The sequence below is a fragment of the Hylobates moloch genome, unplaced genomic scaffold (genome assembly GCF_009828535.3).
Source record: "Hylobates moloch isolate HMO894 unplaced genomic scaffold, HMol_V3 SCAFFOLD_58, whole genome shotgun sequence".
Taxonomy (NCBI): domain Eukaryota; kingdom Metazoa; phylum Chordata; class Mammalia; order Primates; family Hylobatidae; genus Hylobates; species Hylobates moloch.
Window position 1 is genome coordinate 92973 of NW_026652333.1, and position 20624 is coordinate 113596.

Genomic DNA, 20624 nt, shown 5'->3' on the forward strand with positions numbered 1-20624 from the left:
TTTTTTTTTTGAGATGGAGTCTTGCTCTGTTGCCAGGCTGGAGTGCAGTGGCATGATTTCCGGCTCACTGCAACCTCCACCTCCCGGATTCAAGCGATTCTCCTGCCTCACCCACTCGAGTAGCTGGGACTACAGGCACGCACCACCACGCCCAGCTGATTTTTGTATTTTTAGTAGAGAAGGGGTTTCACCATGTTGGCCAGGATGGTCTTGATTTCTTGACTTCGTGATCTGCCCACCTTCGCCTAATTATTTATATTCTGTAATTCTTTCCATCATACTAAATTGTGAGCTTCTTGAAGGATGGGACCCAGTGTTTTCTCTCTCTGCCCACAGATCCAGCATATAAAGTAGTTATTCTGTAATTATTTGAATAATTGAGCATATACCGTATCAGTGAACATTTTTCATCTTGCTGGGCCCACCATAATTTTGTTCTGCCCTACCTATTTCAAACAGTATTTCCTGCCTCTCACAAGGATGTGCTCACTGCTTCAGTGACATTGTTTTCTCCAGAGTTCTGTATAGCAGGGTTCCCCAACCCCTGGGCAACGGACTGGTACCCATCTGTGGCCTATTAGGAACTAGGCCACGTAGCAGTAGGTGAGTGGTGGATGAGTAGTGAAGCTTCATCTATGTTTACAGCCACTCCCCATCTCTCACATTACTGCTTGAGTTCTGCCTCCTGTCAGATCAGCAGCGGCATTCTTATAGGAGCGTGAACCTTATTGTGAACTGCATATGTGAGGGATCTAGGTTGCGTGTTCCTTACGAGAATCTAATGCCTGATGATCTGTCACTGTCTCCCATCACCCCCAGTTGGGACCATCTAGTTGCAGGAGAACAAGCTCAGGGCTCCCACTGATTCTATATTATGGTGAATTGTATAATATATATTGCAATGTAATGATAATAGAAATAAAGTGCACAATAAATGTACTCGAATCATCTCAAACCACACCCACCCACCCCCACCCTGGGTCCGTGGAAAAATTGTCTTCCATGAAACCGGTCCCTGGTGCCAAAAAGGTTGGAAACCGCTGTTGTATAGGCCACAATAATTTTTATTTTTGCATTTTTAAGTTTGATTTTCTAGAGATCGTAAATGCATCATTCAGCATATGTGACAATGCTTATTCATAAGAGAAAGACCATTTAATAGTATTGACAAAAAAATTAATAGTTCAGAATTTAAAATGTGCTGCTATAAAGATTTAAGAGCTTATTTGGGAATATGGTTTAATTTTACATTTACCTGTTACAGATTGTTAAATTTTGAAGACATGTTGAAGCAGACATCTTTTCCATATATTTATAAAAACATCAATTGTCTTTAGATTTGGCTTCTATCACTTTAAAAGAGAGAACTCTTCAGTTCCAATCTCCGAGGAAATCTGGAAGCCACTTAAAGTTCAGTTTTGGAAACTGGAAGTTAAAATAACAGAAATCTCTAAGAGTAGTTTGTAAGTTTGAAGCTTTGAAAGTTGACAGATTTATTACTTGAATTATCGAGAACAAAAGGTCCTGGAGGTTTGTCTTCCAGGTTTGTCACATTATTTGTTGAACTCTTTTTTTTTTTTTTTTTTTTGAGATGGAGTTTTGCTCTTGTTGTCCAGGCTAGAGTGCAGTGGCACAATCTCGGCTCTCTGCAACCTCCACTTCCTGGGTTCAAGCGATTCTCCTGCTTCAGCCTCCCGAGTAGCTGGGATTATAGGCGCCCACCATCACACCCAGCTAATTTTTTGTATTTTTAGTAGAGACGGGGTTTCATCATGTTGGCCAGGCCGGTCTCGAACTCCCGACCTCAGGTGATCCACCTGCCTCGGCCTCCCAAAGCACTGGGATTATGGGTATGAGCCACCATGCCCGGCCTATTTGTTGAGCTCTTATAGACTACTTTCCATTAATGCAGCAATCATAATTATTACACTTTTAATGAAGAAAGATTTTGTGAAATGGTTTGATACATTATTATAATTTTCGAGCATTAAAATTTATTTGTAAAGATGGGTTCAAAAACACCATGCCTAGAATTGTAGACTAACATCAGTAACTAAAAATCAGTTCTCACATTTGACAATTCCATTCAAATCTGCTAACAGTCACTGCCATTCCTGAGTTTCTGCTCTATTCTGTCATTAAGGTGTCCAGGATTGGTGGTCATTTCTGGTCACTTAAGACATTTTATGCCTAGCCAAGATTCCTGTAAAAATTGTGCTTGCATATATTTGATTTGTTTGTGTAGAAATCTGTTGTCAACAAAGTTGTGTTCTAATGTAGTGAAAAATTTAAATATGTTCTCATAATTTATTTCCTTAAAAAATCTTTAATTTCAAAATTGGTAAATGCTTACTTTCTAGAAAAAAACAAACTATATATACAGAAACTTATAAAGGGTAAAAGACCCCAGCCCAGTGCTATAAATTTCTACCCTATTGTTTAACTCCCAAACTGTTGTGTGTATTTTTCAAATGCATGTATTAATATAAGTTGTTTTACAAAGAAGAATCCTGTAATAGCAGACTTACCTGTAGTCTGTTTAAAGAAAATGATCCATACTTTCCATAACAGTTTGTACAAATCCTGCCTGATTTTAAAAGGCTGCTTAGCAGTTAATTTTATGGAATGCTTTTTTTTTTTTTAAATAAGAAAAGGATGAAAAAAAGTTTGAGTTCAGCTTTTCTCTTTTGTTTCTGCCCTCTCAGTTGTGCATATATACATTTGTTTCTTTTTTCTTTTTTTTTGAGACAACGCCATGCTCTGTCGCCCAGGTTGGAGTGCAGTGGTAAGACCTCAGCTCACTGCAGCCTCTGCCTTCTGGGCTCAAGTGATCCTCCCACCTCAGCTACCCCAGTAGGTGAGACTTGAGGCACGTGCCACCACCCTGGCTAATATATATATATATATATATATATATATTTTTTTTTTTTTTTTTTTTTTTTTTGTAGAGGTGAGGTTTCATCATGTTGCCCAGGGTGGTTTTGAACCCCTGGGCTCAAGTGATCCACCTGCCTTGGCCTTGCAAAGTGCTGGGATTACAGATGTGATCCATTTATTTATTTTCTTATATTAAATTTTAATTATTTTAAAGTTCCACTGAACAAAATAATGAGAAAATGCAAACAATATTAATTTGAATGGATCCTTAGGTGTATGTGTTCAGGCCATTTGAAAAAATACAGTGTTTTTTAAAGGCCTGATACGTCTGATGGTAATGTTAATGTTTTATAGTTTTAAAAAAAATTGGCTTTCTTCTAATTTGTGGCAGAGCCAATTTGGAGTCGTTGCTCATCCAGAAATGAGGTCTCTCGTTCTTTACTAGGATTGTCTGTTATATCCTGTTGTACAGTTTTGTAGTGTTTTTCATATAGGTTTATACACCTTTCTTGTCAGGCTGTTCTTGTCAGGCTTAATACCTTGGAATAACTATATAGCTATTTTTGTTGCTTTGGGGAAAGTGATCTTTTTTCCATTTCACTTTTAACATGTTATTACTGGATATTTAAAAGTATTTAAGTCGGGTATGGTGGCTTATGCCTGTAATCCCAGCACTTTGAGAGGCTGAGGTGGGTGGATCACCTCAGGTCAGGAATTCGAGACCAGCCTGGCCAACGTGGTGAAACCCTGTTTTTACTGAAAATAAAAAAATTAGCCGGGTGTGGTGGTGTGTGCCTGTAGTCCCAGCTGCTCGGGAGGCTGAGGCAGCAGAATTGCTTGAATCTGGGAGGTGGAGGTTGCAGTGAGTCGAGATTGTGCCACTGCACTTCAGCCTGGGTGACAGAGTGAGATTCCATCTCAAAAAAAAAACAAAAACAAAAAACACAAAAGTATTTATTGGTAGGAAAATACAGCTACTGCATCGAAATGGGGTTAATGGATTTTTGAGTTTAGTTCTCTTAGATTTTATTTTATGTGGCATACAATTTTATATTTTGTGTTATATAAAATATAAATATGTATTTCATACATAAAATACGTATTTTAAATGTTAGATATATAAAATTTGTTAGATATGTAATATGCAAATATACTATATATTTTGTAAGATACATAATTTTATATACAATAAAGATAATATATATGTATATACTGTACATAAATATATCACAATATAGAATATGCATTATATATAGTAAATATGCATTATATATTGTAATATATAGTAATTAATTAACAATATCTTTATGTCTCATATTTTATGTTTCAATATACATTTCAGGATCCAGGCTTCTTTACCAGAAATATTAGACACTTGTGCAGTGTGCCCCTATGACTTGTAGTGCTGCTGCCACCCTACCAAAAAAGAACTGACTCCCAGATACTGTTCAGGCTCGTGAGGTTAGATACATCCTTCATTTTGCTATTGGCCGTGATAATAACAGAGTCATCGCTAGAGCAGTAGACTCTAACATACTGAACTTCACCCAGTTTGTATTGACAGGAGATGTAAGTTGGTGTTATGCTTCTCTTTGATGACTAATATTTAAGGATTTCAGAATACTTTAACAAGACAGATGAGAAAATCATTAAGTTCACTGAGAAATTGAAACCTATTATTTGAGAGAGGTTTAACTTATCTGTTTCCAAAAGCAGAATATCTGGTATTAGAATTTAGGGGGCTGAAACATCCAGCTACCAAACTCCAGTCCTCCATAATAGAGGAAAGTCTGTAGAATTCTGGGCTTTGATAGGTTTTATGCTAAAGAAATTTGGTTCTTTGTTTCTATACTTCAAACTTTTGTGGGAACAGTTTTTTATGCCCTTCTTTTTTGTTGTTTTAATTTTTATTTTTTATATCTCAATAGGTTTTTGGGGAACAGGTGTTTGGTTACATGAATAAGTTCTTTAGTGGTGATTTCTGAGATTTTGGTGCACCCATCACCTGAGCCATGTATACTGTACCTAATGTGTAGTCTTTTATCCCTGACCTCCCTTTCCACCCTTTCCCCCAAAGTCCATTGTATCATTCTTATGCCTCTGTGTCCTTATAGGTTAGATCCCAGATTTTATGCCCTGCCTTTTTTTGTTTGTTTGTTTGAGACGAAGTCTCGCTCTGTTGCCCAGGCTGGAGTGCAGTGATGCAATCTCGGCTCACTGCAGACTCCGCCTCGTGAGTTCAAGTGATTCTCCTGCCTCAGCCTCGCCAGTAGCTGGGATTACAGGTGGGTGCCACCATGCCCGGCTAATTTTAGTATTTTTAATAGAGACAGGGTTTTGTTATGTTGGCCAGGCTGGTCTTGAACTCCTGACCTGAAGTGATCTGCCTGTCTTGGCCTCCCAAAGTGTTGGGATTATAGGTGTGAACCACCACGCCTGGCCTATGCCCTTCTGGATCTCGAAGATTTCATTTATTTTTAGGTATAAGAGAAAGTCTTAAATGTTAAGTCTTACGTATGTACCTGCTCCTTTAGGAAAGTAATTAATAACAACAGCCACTATGCCATGTGCTTTGTTAGGTACTCTCATTTAACCGTTACGGAATTTTATGAGGTAAGTACTATTATTATTCCAATTTTATAGACTAGAAACAGTTTTAAAGAGTAGTGGGGCCAAGATTACATAGGGGCAGAGTCAAGACTGTAACTCAGTGATCCCTAGATCGAAAATCTACATCACTGTTTATCACTCAGTATTCACTGAATATTTCATTTTCCATAATTTCACATGTTTCCTAGATTTACTGTAGCTTTTTTGGTTATTGCTATGCCTTCATTTTCTCTAGTTTCTTATAAATTTTTTTTTTCTTTTGAGTCAGAGTTTTCTCTGTCACCCAGGCTGAAGTACAGTGACATGACCTCACCTCACTGCAACCTTGCCTCCCAGGTTCAAGTGATCCTCCCGCCTCAGCCTCCCAAGTAGCTGGAACTACAGGCGCGTACCACCATGCTTGGCTTATTTTTGTATTTTTAATTGAGACGGGGTTTCACCATGTTGGCCAGGCTGGACTCGAATTACTGACCTAAAGTGATCCCCCGGGGCCGCCTTGGCCTCCCAAAGTGCTGGGATTGCAAGCATGAGCCACCACACCTGGCCAAGCTTCCTATAAAATATTTTGGAAATATTTTATAAGACTAATTAACCTTGAAATTTTCCTCTTAGTGGTTTTGTCTGTTAGCTAGTTCTCTCCCTTAAGTGTTTTGAGGTCTTTGTGCTTAGAGGTGACAGAGAATTTTACTTCATTCAGAGCAAGCCTTAGCTGAGATACTAAAATCATGTGAAAGTCTGTCTAAATGTAAGCGTGGTTCCATCTTTGATTCTCAGTTCCTCTTTACCTGGCAGAGGAGATAGTTATCCTAGACAGACCTCCCAAAAGATAACTTTGACTTCCAGAATCTGACAATTCTAATCTCCATTTAACTGTATTTTCATTCCTTTTTATAGCATGAGCAGCAATATCCAGACCAATCTGGAATGGAGGATGTCCCTTAATCTCCTCACATGACTATCCCTTGTGCAGTCCTCTTTTAACAAGTAATTGTTTCTGTGGGTATCTGTTTAGGTTAAGGGGTATAGTGAACGTCTTTGGGTTTAGGTTGTTTAACCTCTTCCCACTCCATATAAATCGTTCTTCCAATGTCTTTTAAATGCCATCAAAAGACTCACCAAAGTGACAGTGGCAAATAATAGGAAACTTCTCATTATTAATATCAGCATAGACACATCCAGTAAGGAGATTGCCTGTCCTTCCTGCTCTTTACCTAGAGGGTGTCTAGGTTTTACTTTGGATCTGAGAAAAGTAAGGAAAAATTCCGAGCTGCTTAATGCAAAAGTATTAACAGATCTACAGTGTTCTGGTGGATTTCCTGGATGACAGAGAATCTTTGAACGTGAGGAAATTGGCTAGGTGGGGTGGCTCACGCCAGTAATCCCTGCACTTTGGGAGGCCAAGGCGGGAGGATCACCTGAGGTCAGGAGTTCGAGACCAGCCTGGCCAACGTGGTGAAACCTTGTCTCTACTAAAAATACAAAAAATTAACTGGGCATGGTGGTGCATGTCTGTAATCCCAGCTACTCGGGAGGCTGAGGCAGGAGAATCGGTTGAACCCGGGAGGCAGAGGTTGCAGTGAGCCGAGATCACACCACTGCACTCCAGCCTGGGTGACAGAGCGAGACTCAATCTTGAAGAAAAAAAAAAAAAAAAGAAAGTGAGGAAATAGCATCCTGGTTTACCCTGTTTTATAACTGAAAGGATTTGCTATTATTTTGGCATCAAATTGAATTTCCCATAAATTTTTGCGTAACTGACATTGTTATAATTGTTTTCATGTAGGTCCTTTGTGTCTCTTGTTAAATTTCATACCAGATATTAAATATTTTCATTCCTGTTGTAAGTAGTATATTTTTGTTATTCTGTAGTATTTTCTAACTAGCTACTGTTTGTGTAAAGGAAAGTCATTGATTTTTGGAGTGTTATTTGTATTTATTTATTTTTGGTAAATATATAAGTAACTGGCCTGTCTTACTGTTGCCAGTGGTTTTCTATTGTTGAGCTCATTTGTCAGTGTCGTCTGCCAATAATGAAAAACATTACCTGCTTTCAAATATGTATGCCCATTCCCTTGTTTAAATGACTTTACTAGCCTTTCCAGGACAATGTTTTATAACAATGAATTCCTTTTTTTCTTCCAGATTTGAATGAGAATGCCTATAGTGTTTCACTATTAACCATCAGTTTTTTTCCCCCTGAATTAATATGGCAAACAAACCATGTCTGTGAGCTGAATCCTGCCAGTCTAGTTTGAAGATTTACTTTATAACTTTGAGCCTTGAGACCCTAAGGGACATGAAGAGTGATCTTAATAGACTTTCTGGAAGATGCAACCACTTTCCTATTTAATATTTCCTATTCCCCAAGAAGTAGCATGTAGGTCAGTTTACCAATAATATATAGGAAAAAATCTTTTGGCTCCCTACTGTTCTTTTCTGTGGTCAGTTTCTCTCTTTTAAGGACCTGATTATCCCCAGTTATATGGTAAATATCTTGTGGCTACAGAATACCTGAAAAGGAAATTGGGCAATAGTAAATGTTCCAGGAAATCTTAGGTATTGTTTTCCTAATTTTGTTATTATTCTCATTCTGCATATTTTCTTTTCTATCTCAGCTATTGGTGTCGCCATATTCTTAGTTACCTAAGCTAGAAATATGGCAGTTGTGTTTTACTTCCTTCGTTTTACCCATTCTTTTAGAGATTAATGCAATTAAAAAAAATACTAATTGAGTGCCTACTATGTGCCAGTCAACTGTTTTCATTGCTAGAGATCTGCCTAGAGATTCCCACTTCCTTGGAACTTATATTCTACTGAGACACTTTGTGTAATAAATAGGCTAGCAAGATCTTTTCAGTTAGTAGTAAGTACTTTGTGAAAGACAGAATATGAGTTTGAGTGATAAGGAAGAGAGGGTGATTTTTTAAAGTGTGTTTTAGTCCAGATTCTCTGAGAAGCAGATGCCAAAATAGGACTAAATGTTCTTCTTTTACATATTTATGCCCATTCTCTTGTTTGAGTGACTTTACTGGCCTTTCCAGGATAATGTTTTATAACAATATCTCTTTTGAATTATTTTGGTGGTAAAATGTATGTAACATAAAATTACCATTTTTAAGTTTATAATTTGGCATTAAGTACATTGACATTGTTGTGCAACATCTCCGTCTATTTCCACAACTTTTTATCTTCCCCGACTGAAACTCAGTAACCATTAAACACTAACTCCTATTCTCCCCCTCCCTCAGGCCCTCGCAACCGCCATTTTATTTTCTGTCTATGAATTTGACTACTCCGGGTAATTCATATAAGTGGAATCATACAATATTAGTCTTGCTGTGTCTTCTTATTTCGCTTAGCATAATGTCTTCAAGATTCATCCATGTTGTAATGTGTCAGGGTTTCCTTTTTAAGGCTGAATACTATTTCATTGTACGTATATATCACATTTGTTTATCTATTCATCACTTCAGTGGACACTTGAGATGCTTCCACCTTTTGGTTTTTGCAAATAATGCTGTTATGATCCGCCCTCCTCAGCCTCCCAGAGTGCTGGGATTACAGGCGTGAGCCACTGCGCCCAGCGAGAAATCAAGTTTATCTTACAGCTTCATAGCAGTTATCCTGAGTATAACTTCCTCCTTTCTACTAGAAAAGGTAATAAGTTTATCAAGGGTCTCGCTCTTCTTTTCATAATTGAGTACATTATTAGGTTGTGTACTCCTAGCAGAAATCTCTTGAAAAATTTTAGTATGAGCTAATGCACTTAAGGGTCCAGAGTGATACTTTTGAGGGAAAATACCTTTCTTGCTAATGAAATTTTGACCATTTAGAATATGTAACAAAGCATATTGTCTGTATTATCTAGATATGAGTAGTAGTAGTTATAGGTAGTAGAAGAGAATATTCTGTCAGGCATTTGATTTAATATACTTAAGCTGGCACATAGTAAAATAAATAAGAGAATTAAAAATTTAATACACACCCCAAGTGATATCCCTGTAGTACAAGTATTATTTTTTCACTTAATTATATTAAAAAGATAGTTAAATTGTAGATATATTTCTAGTTGGTTTTCTGATAATCTCTAAAACTTTCTTAGAAAAATGCCAAGTCATCTATGGCTTTTTTTTTTCTTTTTTCTTTTGAGTCGGAATTTTGCTCTTGTCACCCAGACTGGAGTGCAGTGGCGCGATCTCGGCTCACCGCAACCTCTGCCTTGCGGGTTCAAGCGATTCTCCTGCCTCGGCCTCCCGAGCAGCTGGGATTACAGGCATGTGCCACCACGCCTGGCTAACTTTGCATTTTTGGTAGAGACGGGTTTTTTCCATTGTTGGTCAGGCTGGTCTCGAACTCCCAACCTCAGGTGATCCGCCCTCCTTGGCCTCCCAAAGTGCTGGGATTACAGGCGTGAGCCACTGTGCCCAGTCGGCTTTTTTTTTCTTTTAAAATCTTATTTCTTTAGAGTCATGTAAGCAAACATTACATTTTTATTTAAAGTTGAAACAAGTATTCATATTTATAATTGGTAGTGAAGCATCATACCAATAATAGTGTATCACAGTTTAGAAGTAGAGTTCCTCAGAGTTGTATGGATAGTCTTAATGGGTTTTTCCTCCTTTTGCTCACATAAACTTGTTTATAATGTGAATTACTAAATCCCAACCCTAATTTTTAGTTTTGAAAGTTAGTATTTTTTTAGCTATCGTATTTTCTTAGTGCAAGGTTTACTAATAGTGGTGTATTCTACACTAGTATCAGGAGTAATTAGCATACAGTCATCGTGACATAGCAATAAAATGATTGGATCGATCTACACAAAGAGGGACTAGTACTATGGTTTCAGTATTGAAACAGTGTATAACAGCAAGCCATTTATAATGTCACTAAGGAGATATATCTTGTACACATTTGCCTCCTTTGTAAATTAGATCAGCCAATAATTTTTACAAAAATAAAAGACTAGAATACGGTTTTATCAAACAGCAAATAATTTAGAATATTGTCTGTTGTTATATTTGCTGCTTTTTAAGTTAAATACAATACTTGTGTTTATTTCCTTTTGAACTTTCCTCTTCTCAGTTCAAAATACAGCCTGATACAATTATAGCGATGGATTTTAGAAAAAAAAATTTAGAACATGATACAATACAGCGATGGATTTTAGAAAAAAAAATAGTATGAATTACTCCCTGGGTGGGAACCTCTTAGTTATATGGTATATTAATTTTGCATTTAATGACTGCATGACATGATAACTCAGAGAACAGTTAACTGGTGTACAAACACACACCACAGCATACACCGAACCACCCCTCCTTGCTCCCCTCTACCCTTGTCTCAATGGACAGACTAAACTGATCAAAAATCAGAACAGATTTAACCATAGTTGATTGCATTGTTTTGGTTTTGGGACATGAAATGATGGAAAAGAAATTGGGTTTAGTTAATTGTGCTGTGAATCGCTTCTTTGTAAATTAATGTATGGCTGCATGTTCTCAGAATTTGTTTGGTTTTTGGCAAGTTTTCATTGCTTCTCATGATCTCCATTATCAACATGAGGACTTAGTAATTATGGATGAGGAGTCTAGTTTTTAAATCTTCAGCCAATAAAGACGCCAAGATCTCCTCCTCTGAAATCCACCAGAACATAACTTTGACATGGGTTTCTGGAAGAACCCCAGCTGTTTCCAACATATATCATGAGGCTTCTGTTGCTGATGGAGTCTATATAGTTATCTGATGCCTAAAAATCTTGATACTTTTCCTCTTGACTTTTTCACTTTTTTAAACCTCTTGACTTTCTGCCATGAGTTTTATTGAGATTTAATTTCTTCATTGGGTTTTTTATTCACAGAGTTGAATAGCCGGCACCACAACCAATTGTAGAACATTTTCAGTTCACTGAAAAAAAAAGAAATTCTATACCGTTTTTTCCTTTTTTTTTTTTGGGAGACAAGAGTCTTGCTCTGTTGCCCAGGCTGGAGTGCAATGGCACAATCTCGGCTCACTGCAACCTCTGTCTCCTGGGTTCAAGCGATTCTCCTGTGTCAGCCTCCTGAGTAGCTGGGATTACAGGTGCCTGCCACCATGCCTGGCTAATTTTTGTATTTTTAGTAGAGACAGGGTTTCTTTTCACCATGTTGGTCAGGCTGGTCTCAAACTCCTAACCTCAGGTGATCCACCCGCCTCAGCCTCCCAAAGTGGTGGGATTACAGGCGTGAGCCACTGCACCTGGTGGCCCACCTTTTTTTTTTTTTTTTTTTTTTTGAGACACAGTTTCACTCTTGTTGTCCAGGCTGGAGTGCAGTGGTGTGATCTCAGCTCACTACAACCTCTGCCTCCCTGGTTCAAGCAGTTCTCCTGCCTCAGCCTCCTGAGTAGCTGGGATTACAGGTGCACGCCACCATACCTGGCTAATTTTTTGTATTTCTAGTAGAAACAGGGTTTCACCATGTTGGCCAGGCTGGTCTCGAACTCCTGACCTCAGGTGATCTGCCCGCCTCGGCCTCCCAAAGTGTAGGGATTACAGGCGTGAGCCACCGCGCCTGGCCAGAAACTCCCTGCTTTTTGGCCATCATAGTTGAATCCTCCTATCATCCCAGCCCTAGGTAACCACATTCTGTATCTGTAGATTTGCCTATTCCAGACATTCCATATAAAGGGAATCTTACATTATGTTACCTTTTTGACTGATTTCTTTTACTTAGCATATTGTTCATCCATGTTGTAGCTTGAATCAGTATGGTAGTCCCCTCCCCCATCCAAAGGGAGACCATTCTGAGTCCCCCAGTTGATGCCTGAAACCATATAGTGGTTTTTTTTTTCATATACCTACATGCCTATGATGAAGTTTAATTTATAAATTAAGCAGAATAAGAGACTAACAACAACAATAAAGTAGCAAAATTCTAACAACATACTGTAATAAAACTTACGTGAATGTGGTTTCTCATACTGTGAGTAACTGAAGCTGCGGAAAGTTAAACTGGATAGCGAGGGACTACCGTACTTCATTTCTTTCTATTGCTGAGTAATAATCTTTTGTATGGATTTATTTATTCATCAGTTGATTGGCATTTGTGTTCCCACTTTTTGGCTGTTATGACTAATGTTGCTGTTTATAAGTCTTTTTTTATGAATATGTGTTTTCATTTCTCTTGGGTAGTGGAAATGCTAGGTCATATAGCAATTCTGTGTTTAATTTTTTTTTTTTTCCTTGAGATAGAGTCTTGCTCTGTCACCCAAGCTGGACTTTAGCGGTGCAATCGCAGCTCACTGTAACCTCTGCCTCCCAGGTTCAAGCGATTCTCATGCTTCAGCCTCCCAAGTAGCTGGGATTACAGTCAATGCGCCACTAGCCTGGCTAATTTTTGTATTTTTAATAGAGATGGGGTTTCGCCATGTTGGCCAGGCTGGTCTCAAACTCCTGTCCTCCAGTGATTTGCCCGCCTTGGCCTCCCAAAGTGGTGGGATTAGACATGAGCCACCGCGCCCAGCTTGTATTTAATTTTTGAGGATCTGCTAGACCACTTCCCAAAGTAGCTTGTATCATTTTACATTTCCATCAGCAATATATGAGGGTTCCAATGTTTTTTTTTGCATCCTCTCTAACACTTGTTATTACCTGTGTTCTTTATTACAGCCATCCTATTTGACCCCATTCAACTCTTAGATCACATGTACCTTTGTTTTATCATTGTGACTTATGTTTTCTTGCCTTTAATTAAAGTGATCCTTGTCTGACTGGCTGCCTTCTGTAATTTGCTCATTGCCATGCTCATGTTCACTCATCTTTGTGTTCCTGGTTTATCACTGATCCTGCTGAACTACAGATAGGGCGTGATGGCTGATCTTGGATACAGCACTGCCTGTCCTTGTGAATAAGAATAAAAGAAGATAGTGGTTTTGATAGCTTTCTGTAGGAATAGGTCATTCTGTGCCTTAATTATTGTCATTTGCTCTGATAGTAAAGTTATATACTACAGTAACGTGGGAGACCTGTAAGATTGTATATTTCTGTAACCCATTTGTAGAGAGGGAAAATACTTGCTTACTAAGCAGCTGTTGTACTCGCTTTTTAGGAACTGGTTTAAAAATGTATTTTATGGGCAAAACACATCTATGATGTCAGAAGTTACATAGTTGTTAACAATTTGGTGGGCTGTAGTAATGGGAAGAAGATTTCTAGGATGCTGGTTATGTTGTTTCTCTGTGTGCCAGTTACATAGAGGGGTTCATTTTGTTAGTGTTCATTGATCTATAAACTTAGAATATGTGTGTATGCTATACTTAATAAAAACTTGTTAAAAATATGTTAACATTGTTTATTCATATTTTGCACTAGTAAAGCTCTTCATTTGTCACAGTAACTGCCTTTCTGATGAATATGTTTCATTTTGAGTGATGATATTTACTATTACATTATTTTCATATGTACATTGCATTGTTGTAAATGCTTTAAGTTCAGATCTCTTTGGCAGCTCGTAATTTAAGATGTTGAATGATTTAGATAGATTAGCTGTACAAAGTTTGATTTTATATTCTGCTGTACTGTTTATTTAACTGAATGATCTTCAGCAGCCCACAGTCTTGGCTCTAATCTTTTTGTATCTAAAACTGAAATGCAGTAGTTGTGTCTACTATCAGGAGAATTCAGATTCTCATTAGAGAATTAATAGAGTAGTATGAAGGATAAAAAAATAGAAAAGAGAAGCTTATATTCATTAGCTCATTATTAATAGTATCAATCTAATGTATAACCATCTAGATGTACAGAAATATTTAATAATAACCACTTAAAAATGTCATACCAGAAGTATAACATGTTGACTAATTAGTCTTTTGAATTCGAATCGTTTTATCTATATTTCACTGAAATAGGTTTTGAAGTAATTGTTTGATTTGACCAAATATGTTTTGTTGCTGAAGGTAGTAAGAGATGCAATAAGATCAGTTTTTGGTGAATAGAAGTTTTTAAGTAGGCTTATGCTCTATATTTACTGTATTTCTAAAAATTGGATGCATGAGTAGAGTGACCAGAGAAAAACGTTTTATAAGAACGGTAAAATAATTCATAACAGACGTTTTGTGTACTGATGAGGAAAAGACAGTTCTGCCTTTATAAGGGATCTTCTTGGTGGAATTTGAGAACTCTTCAATTAAATAGTATAATAAAACACATTAAAAATCTTTTAAATATCTAATTTTGTCTTCTAGGCTTTCCTTAAAGTTTCCCATGTCTCAATGGACTCCTGAATGTAACAAGCTCTACACCTTAAAAGTGGATATGAAGAGTGAGATTCCTTCTGATGCACCAAAGACACAGGAGAGTCTAAAAGGGATCCTTTTGCATCCAGAGCCCATTGGGGCAGCCAAAAGTTTTCCTGCAGGAGTTGAGATGATTAATAGTAAAGTGGGGAATGAATTCTCTCACCTGTGTGATGATTCTCAAAAGCAAGAGAAGGACATGAATGGTAACCAGCAAGAAGAAGAAAAAAGTCTCGTTGTGAGGAAAAAACGCAAAAGCCAGCAGGCTGGCCCTTCATATGTGCAGAATTGTGTTAAAGAAAACCAGGGAATATTAGGACTGAGGCAACACCTAGGAACACCAAGTGATGAAGATAATGATTCCTCTTTTAGTGATTGTCTTTCTTCTCCATCATCTAGTCTGCATTTTGGAGATTCTGATACTGTGACTTCAGATGAGGATAAAGAAGTCTCTGTAAGACATTCCCAGACCATTTTGAGTGCTAAAAGTAGAAGCCATAGTGCACGGTCTCATAAGTGGCCTCGGACTGAGACAGAATCTGTATCGGGATTGTTAATGAAAAGACCCTGTTTACATGGCAGTTCATTACGGAGACTTCCATGCAGAAAGAGATTTGTAAAAAATAATTCCTCACAGAGGACACAGAAACAAAAAGAGAGGATATTAATGCAGAGGAAGAAACGAGAAGTGTTAGCTCGAAGAAAATATGCCTTGCTACCTAGTTCTAGTAGTTCCAGTGAGAATGACCTCAGCAGTGAATCCTCTTCTAGCTCATCAACTGAAGGAGAAGAAGATTTGTTTGTTTCTGCCAGTGAAAACCACCAAAACAATCCGGCTGTTCCCTCAGGTAAAAATGTTTAAGCTGAGTAAAACATGGAACTGATTGCATTGTATTTGTGCTTAATTTTTTGTTTGTGTCTTACTGATTTTATTTAAAGGGACTATCAGGTTCTATTAACTTTTACCTTTAAGTCATGTAAATTACCAATTGTAGTATTAAACCATGACTCCAATGCTGAGATAAAAATTTAAAAAATTTCTAGTGACAAAAATAAGTCAGAGTTTTTTGGGGGAATAACCATTCATTGCTTTTTTTTTTTTTCTGAAACAGTCTCATTGTGTCACCCAGGCTGGAGTGCAGTGATGCAATCTCGGCTCACTGCAACCCCCGCCTCCTGGGTTCAAGCAATTCTCCTGCCTCAGCCTCCCAAGTAGCCAGGATTACAGGTGCCCATCACCATGCCCAGCTAATTTTTGTATTTTTAGTAGAGACGGGGTTTCACTATGTTGAAAAGGCTAGTCTTGAGCTCCTGACCTCAAATTATCTGCCCACCTCGGCCTCCCAAAGTGATGGGATTACAGGCATGAGCCACCGCACCTGGCCTCGTTTATTACATTTTATACATATTAGATTATATTTTATATACGTTCTTCATTTATGGTACACATTTTTTTCCTTGTGTTTCTTTAATATGCTTGACTCTTATGAATACTTTTTCAGCTACCTGTATGATGGATTCAACCATATTAAGAACAGTTTTAGTCACTAAAAAAGACTGGTTAATATTTTTTTTTCTTTTTTTTGAGGCAGCATCTGGCTTTGTTGCTCAGGCTGGAGTACAGTGATGCAGTCTTGGTTCACTGCAACCTTCACCTCCTGGGCTCAAGCCGCCCTCCCACCTCAGCGCCTCAAGTAGCTGAGACTATAGGCACACACCACCATATCTGGCTTATTGTTGTATTTTTTGTAGAGCTGGGTTTTGTCAAGTTGCCCAGGCTGGTCTTGAACTCCTTAGCTCAGGCGATCCACCTGCCTTGGGCTCTCAATATTTTTTCTTTAAGTACTGTATTCTTGTTGTTTGCTGTTATCATGTTCTTTATAGCTGAAAAATAATTTCAAGTATTTGAGTGGTAACTTTTATTCTAATACTAGGACCCAGAGACTTTTAGTCCTGACAGTGCATACGATACATCAATTAAAATTGGATAGGGACTATTTCCTGTCAGTGCTCTTGAGCGTGTGTGCTCTTGCTTATGCGCGCTGACTCTTTCTCTCTCTCTCTCACACGCACACAGTAAATGTGATATTTAAGTAGAATAAGTTTATTTGCAGGCAGTCCTGAAATGTATGTTCCATATATACAAACCATCCTAAGATAATGCATCACTTTTACAGTTGTAATTTAAAGGGAGTTGTTGAAGTGAGCATTGAAGAGCTGTCTGAACTGAGGGAAAAGATTAATTTCTTGTGAAATTAGGGAATAGGGCAATGGGCCTAGGGGGAGCTTTCTAAAGGGCTAGCTAGATCATGGTTTCTAATACTAACATAAGCTTTCTCAGTTTTACCTTATGTCTTGCCTGTTAAGGTCAGGGCCTGCTAGTCTACTTTTGGATGTGCCATTTCTTCTTCTTCTCTTCTTCTTTATGAGTCCCTTCCTTTTCCAAGAATCTCTTTCCTTTTTCATTTTTATTTTTCTATTTTTGCCAGAACCCTAAACCAGTAACCTTGTTATTAATCTTAGGCTTGGCCATGTTCAGATCAGTTTTAACCTACACAAATACTTTTTTGAGAAGAGTTCATTTTGATCATGTACAGCCAGCTGAAAGGAGTGTAGAATAACTATTCCCTCAGGAAAATAAGGAGTTCTCTTGCTTAATTGTCACATTTTTCTCAAGTGGTCAGAATGTGCATGTACTAGTTTTGGGAGCAAGAACAGGAGAGCTCAGTTTGTGCTTCAAGTCAGTGAGACAGGATGGTTGATGTGGAGCAGAAGTTCTAAGGAGCTGATGTTTATAGGGGAATGAGAATAGAGTAATTGAATGTCATTATCAGTGCCAGGGGTTCTTATAGCCTCAAGTATTAAAGAGAAGTCCAAACTTAATTCATTTAAAAATCTTATTTAATACTTACTGTAGCATGTGGTTTTTTTTTTACTGCCTTTCTTGGCAGAATTACGTTATTTTAACTACATTATTTTCAGACATTACCCTCGAACATTAGAAACAAAAATCCAAAATGTTGAAACCAAGTACACCTGATGTTTTCTGGTTTCTAGACAAGTGATTTGCTTTAAGCTAGTTTTTTAAAAAATAATGATTTAATAACATTCACACGATATGGAATTTTAAAAGTATCAAGTAAGTATAAAATAGAAAATAAAAGTTTATCTCTTCTTCATATCCTCCAGTCTTACTATTAACCAGAAGTAATCACTGTTAGTAGTTTCTTGTCTCCTTCAGAAAAATGTGAAAGGCTATTCAAGGATAAATAATGCGGCTCTTTTTATATCACTATGTATAGTTATCTCATTCTTCTTGACATTTGCATAGTATTCCCTTTGTATGGATGTTCCATAATTTATTTAATCAGCTTTTGTCAGTGGATATTTGCTGCATTGAGCAACCTTGTGTTTGCATTTTATACACCTATGTAGGTGTATCTTAAGGAATAATTACTGAAAGTGTTTCAGAGGGTATATGCATTGAAAATGTTGTTGGCTATTGTTATCAGAATGCCCTCCAAGAAGTTTGCATTAAATTCCTTGATGCTAATGTCATGATGATAATAAAAATATCTAACACTGGTTGAGTGTTTACTCTGTGCCAGTAATGTTCTATTTTATGTGTATTCTCATTGAATCCTTCCAGTACTCATACGAGATGGATTCTTTTATCATCACACTCATATTACAGATGAAGCATTTGGAAAATCAGTTTGGAATGATTTTTTAAAAACTATTTTCAGAATAGTTAAACTGAAATATCAATGAGACTTAGCTCTATTATCAAGAAATCTCAGCTCTTTCAAATAATTAACTTCCTTAGATTCTTAGGAGATAGGTTATTTCCTGGTCATATTTCGAGTGATTCAAATAAAGCGATTTGGCAAAAAGTCTTAGCTAATTCAAATTGGTAGAACTAGAACTTGAACTCAGGCTTTCTGGATAGAGTTGGAATGTCTAAACTTTTAATTTGACTTATTTACTGTGTGTTAATATGATTTGTATGGATGAATGGATATTAGTTACTCTGGAGCTTCTGGGACAACTTTTTCATACAATGTGCATGTGTTAATCCATTGTCACGCTGCTAATAAAGACATAACCGAGACTGGGTAATTTATAAAGGAAAGGGGTTTAATTGACTCACAGTTCCACATGGCTGGGGAGGCCTCACAATTATGGCAGAAGGTGAATGAGGAGCAAAGTCACGTCTTACATGGCAGCAGGCAAGAGAGAGCTTGTGCAGGGAAACTCTCATTTGTAAAACCATGAGATCTTGTGAGACTTACTCACTACCATGACAACATGGTATGTGGGAAACTGCCCCCATGAATTATGTCCACCTGGCCCCGTCCATGACACGTGGGAATTATTACAAGTCAAGGTGAGATTTGGGTGGAGATACAGCCAGACCATATCATTCTGCCCCGGCCCCTTCCAAATCCCATGTCCTCATATTTCAAAACCAATCATGCCTTCCCAGCAGTCCCCCAAAGTCTTAACTCATTTCAGTATTTACTTAAAAGTCCACAGTCCAAAGTCTGATCTGAGACAAGGCAAGTCCCTTCTGCCTATGAGCCTGTAAAATTAGAAGCAAGTTAGTTCCTAGATATAATGAGGGCACAGACATTGGGTAATTACACCCGTTAACATTTTGTGCCACATAACTTATGCAAATTTCTGAGCTGGTTTGAATTTCTCCCCAGAAAATGGGTTTTTCTTTTTTATCACATTGTCAGGCTGCAAATTTTGCAAATTTTTATGCTGTTTCCTCTCAAATGCTTTGCTCTTAGAAATTACTTTTGCGTATACCCTAAATCATCTCTCTCAAGTTCAAGGTTCCACAGACCTCTAAGGCAGAGGCAAAATGCTGCCAGTCTCTTTGCATAGCAAGAGTGACCCATTTACTCCAGTTCCCAAGAAGTTCCTCGTCTTCATCTGAGGTTACCTCAGCCTGGACTTTACTGTCCATATCACTGTCAGCATTTTGGTCAAAGCCATTCAACAAGTCTCTAGGAAGTTCCAAACTTCCCCACATCTTCCTATCTTTGGAGCTCTCCAAACTTTTGCAACCTCTGCCAGTTACCCAGTTCGAAAGTTGCTTCCACATTTTCAGGTATCTTTACAGAATCGCCCCACTCTGTTAGTACCAATTTACTGTATTAGTTCATTCTCATGTTGCTAATAAAGACATACCTGAGACTGGGTAATTTATTCTGTTTTTATTTATTTATTTATTTTTGAGACAATCTTACTCTGTGGCCCAGGCTGGAGTGCAGTGGTGCGATCTTGGCTCACTGCAACCTCCGCCTCCTGGGTTAAAGTGCCTTTCCTGCCTCAGCCTCCCGAGTAGCTGGGATGACAGGCCTGCACCACAACGCCTAGCTAATCTTTGTATTTTTGTTAGAGACTGGGTTTCACCATGGTGGCCGGGCTGGTCTCAAACTCCTGGCCGCAAGAGATCCGCCGCACACCTCAGCCTCCCAAAGTGCTGGGATTACAGGTGTGAGCCACTGCACCTGGCCAAGACTGAGTAACTTGTAAAGGAAAGAGGTTTAATTGACTCACAGTTCCACATGGCTGGTCAGGCCTTACAGTCATGGCGGAAGGTCAATGAGGAACAAAGTCACATCTTACATGGCAGCAGGCAAGAGAGAGCTTGTACAGGGAACTTGCATTCATAAAATCATCAGATCTCATGAGACTTGTTCACTACCATGAGAACATGGTATGTGGGAAAATTGCCCCCATGATTCAGTTATCTCTACCTGGCCCCACCCTCGGCATGTAGGCATTATTACAATTCAAGGTGAAATTTGGGTGGGGACAAATCCAAACCATATCGGTGCATCAATATTTATTGG

The 20624-nt window shown here is 38.1% G+C and overlaps 1 protein-coding gene across 9 annotated transcripts in view; it reads left to right on the top strand.

The window, feature by feature from the left end:
* LOC116463750 (E3 ubiquitin-protein ligase Arkadia) overlaps window positions 1-20624 on the top strand; it is a 116511-nt gene that overhangs the window by 29210 nt on the left and 66677 nt on the right. For all 9 annotated transcript variants that reach the window (XM_058434834.1, XM_058434832.1, XM_032147003.2 and 6 more), the window contains exon 2: window positions 14707-15605. In XM_058434834.1, coding sequence (XP_058290817.1) covers window positions 14726-15605 — 880 coding nt within the window. In that variant the 5' untranslated portion in view covers window positions 14707-14725. The remainder of the gene's footprint in view (window positions 1-14706; window positions 15606-20624) is intronic.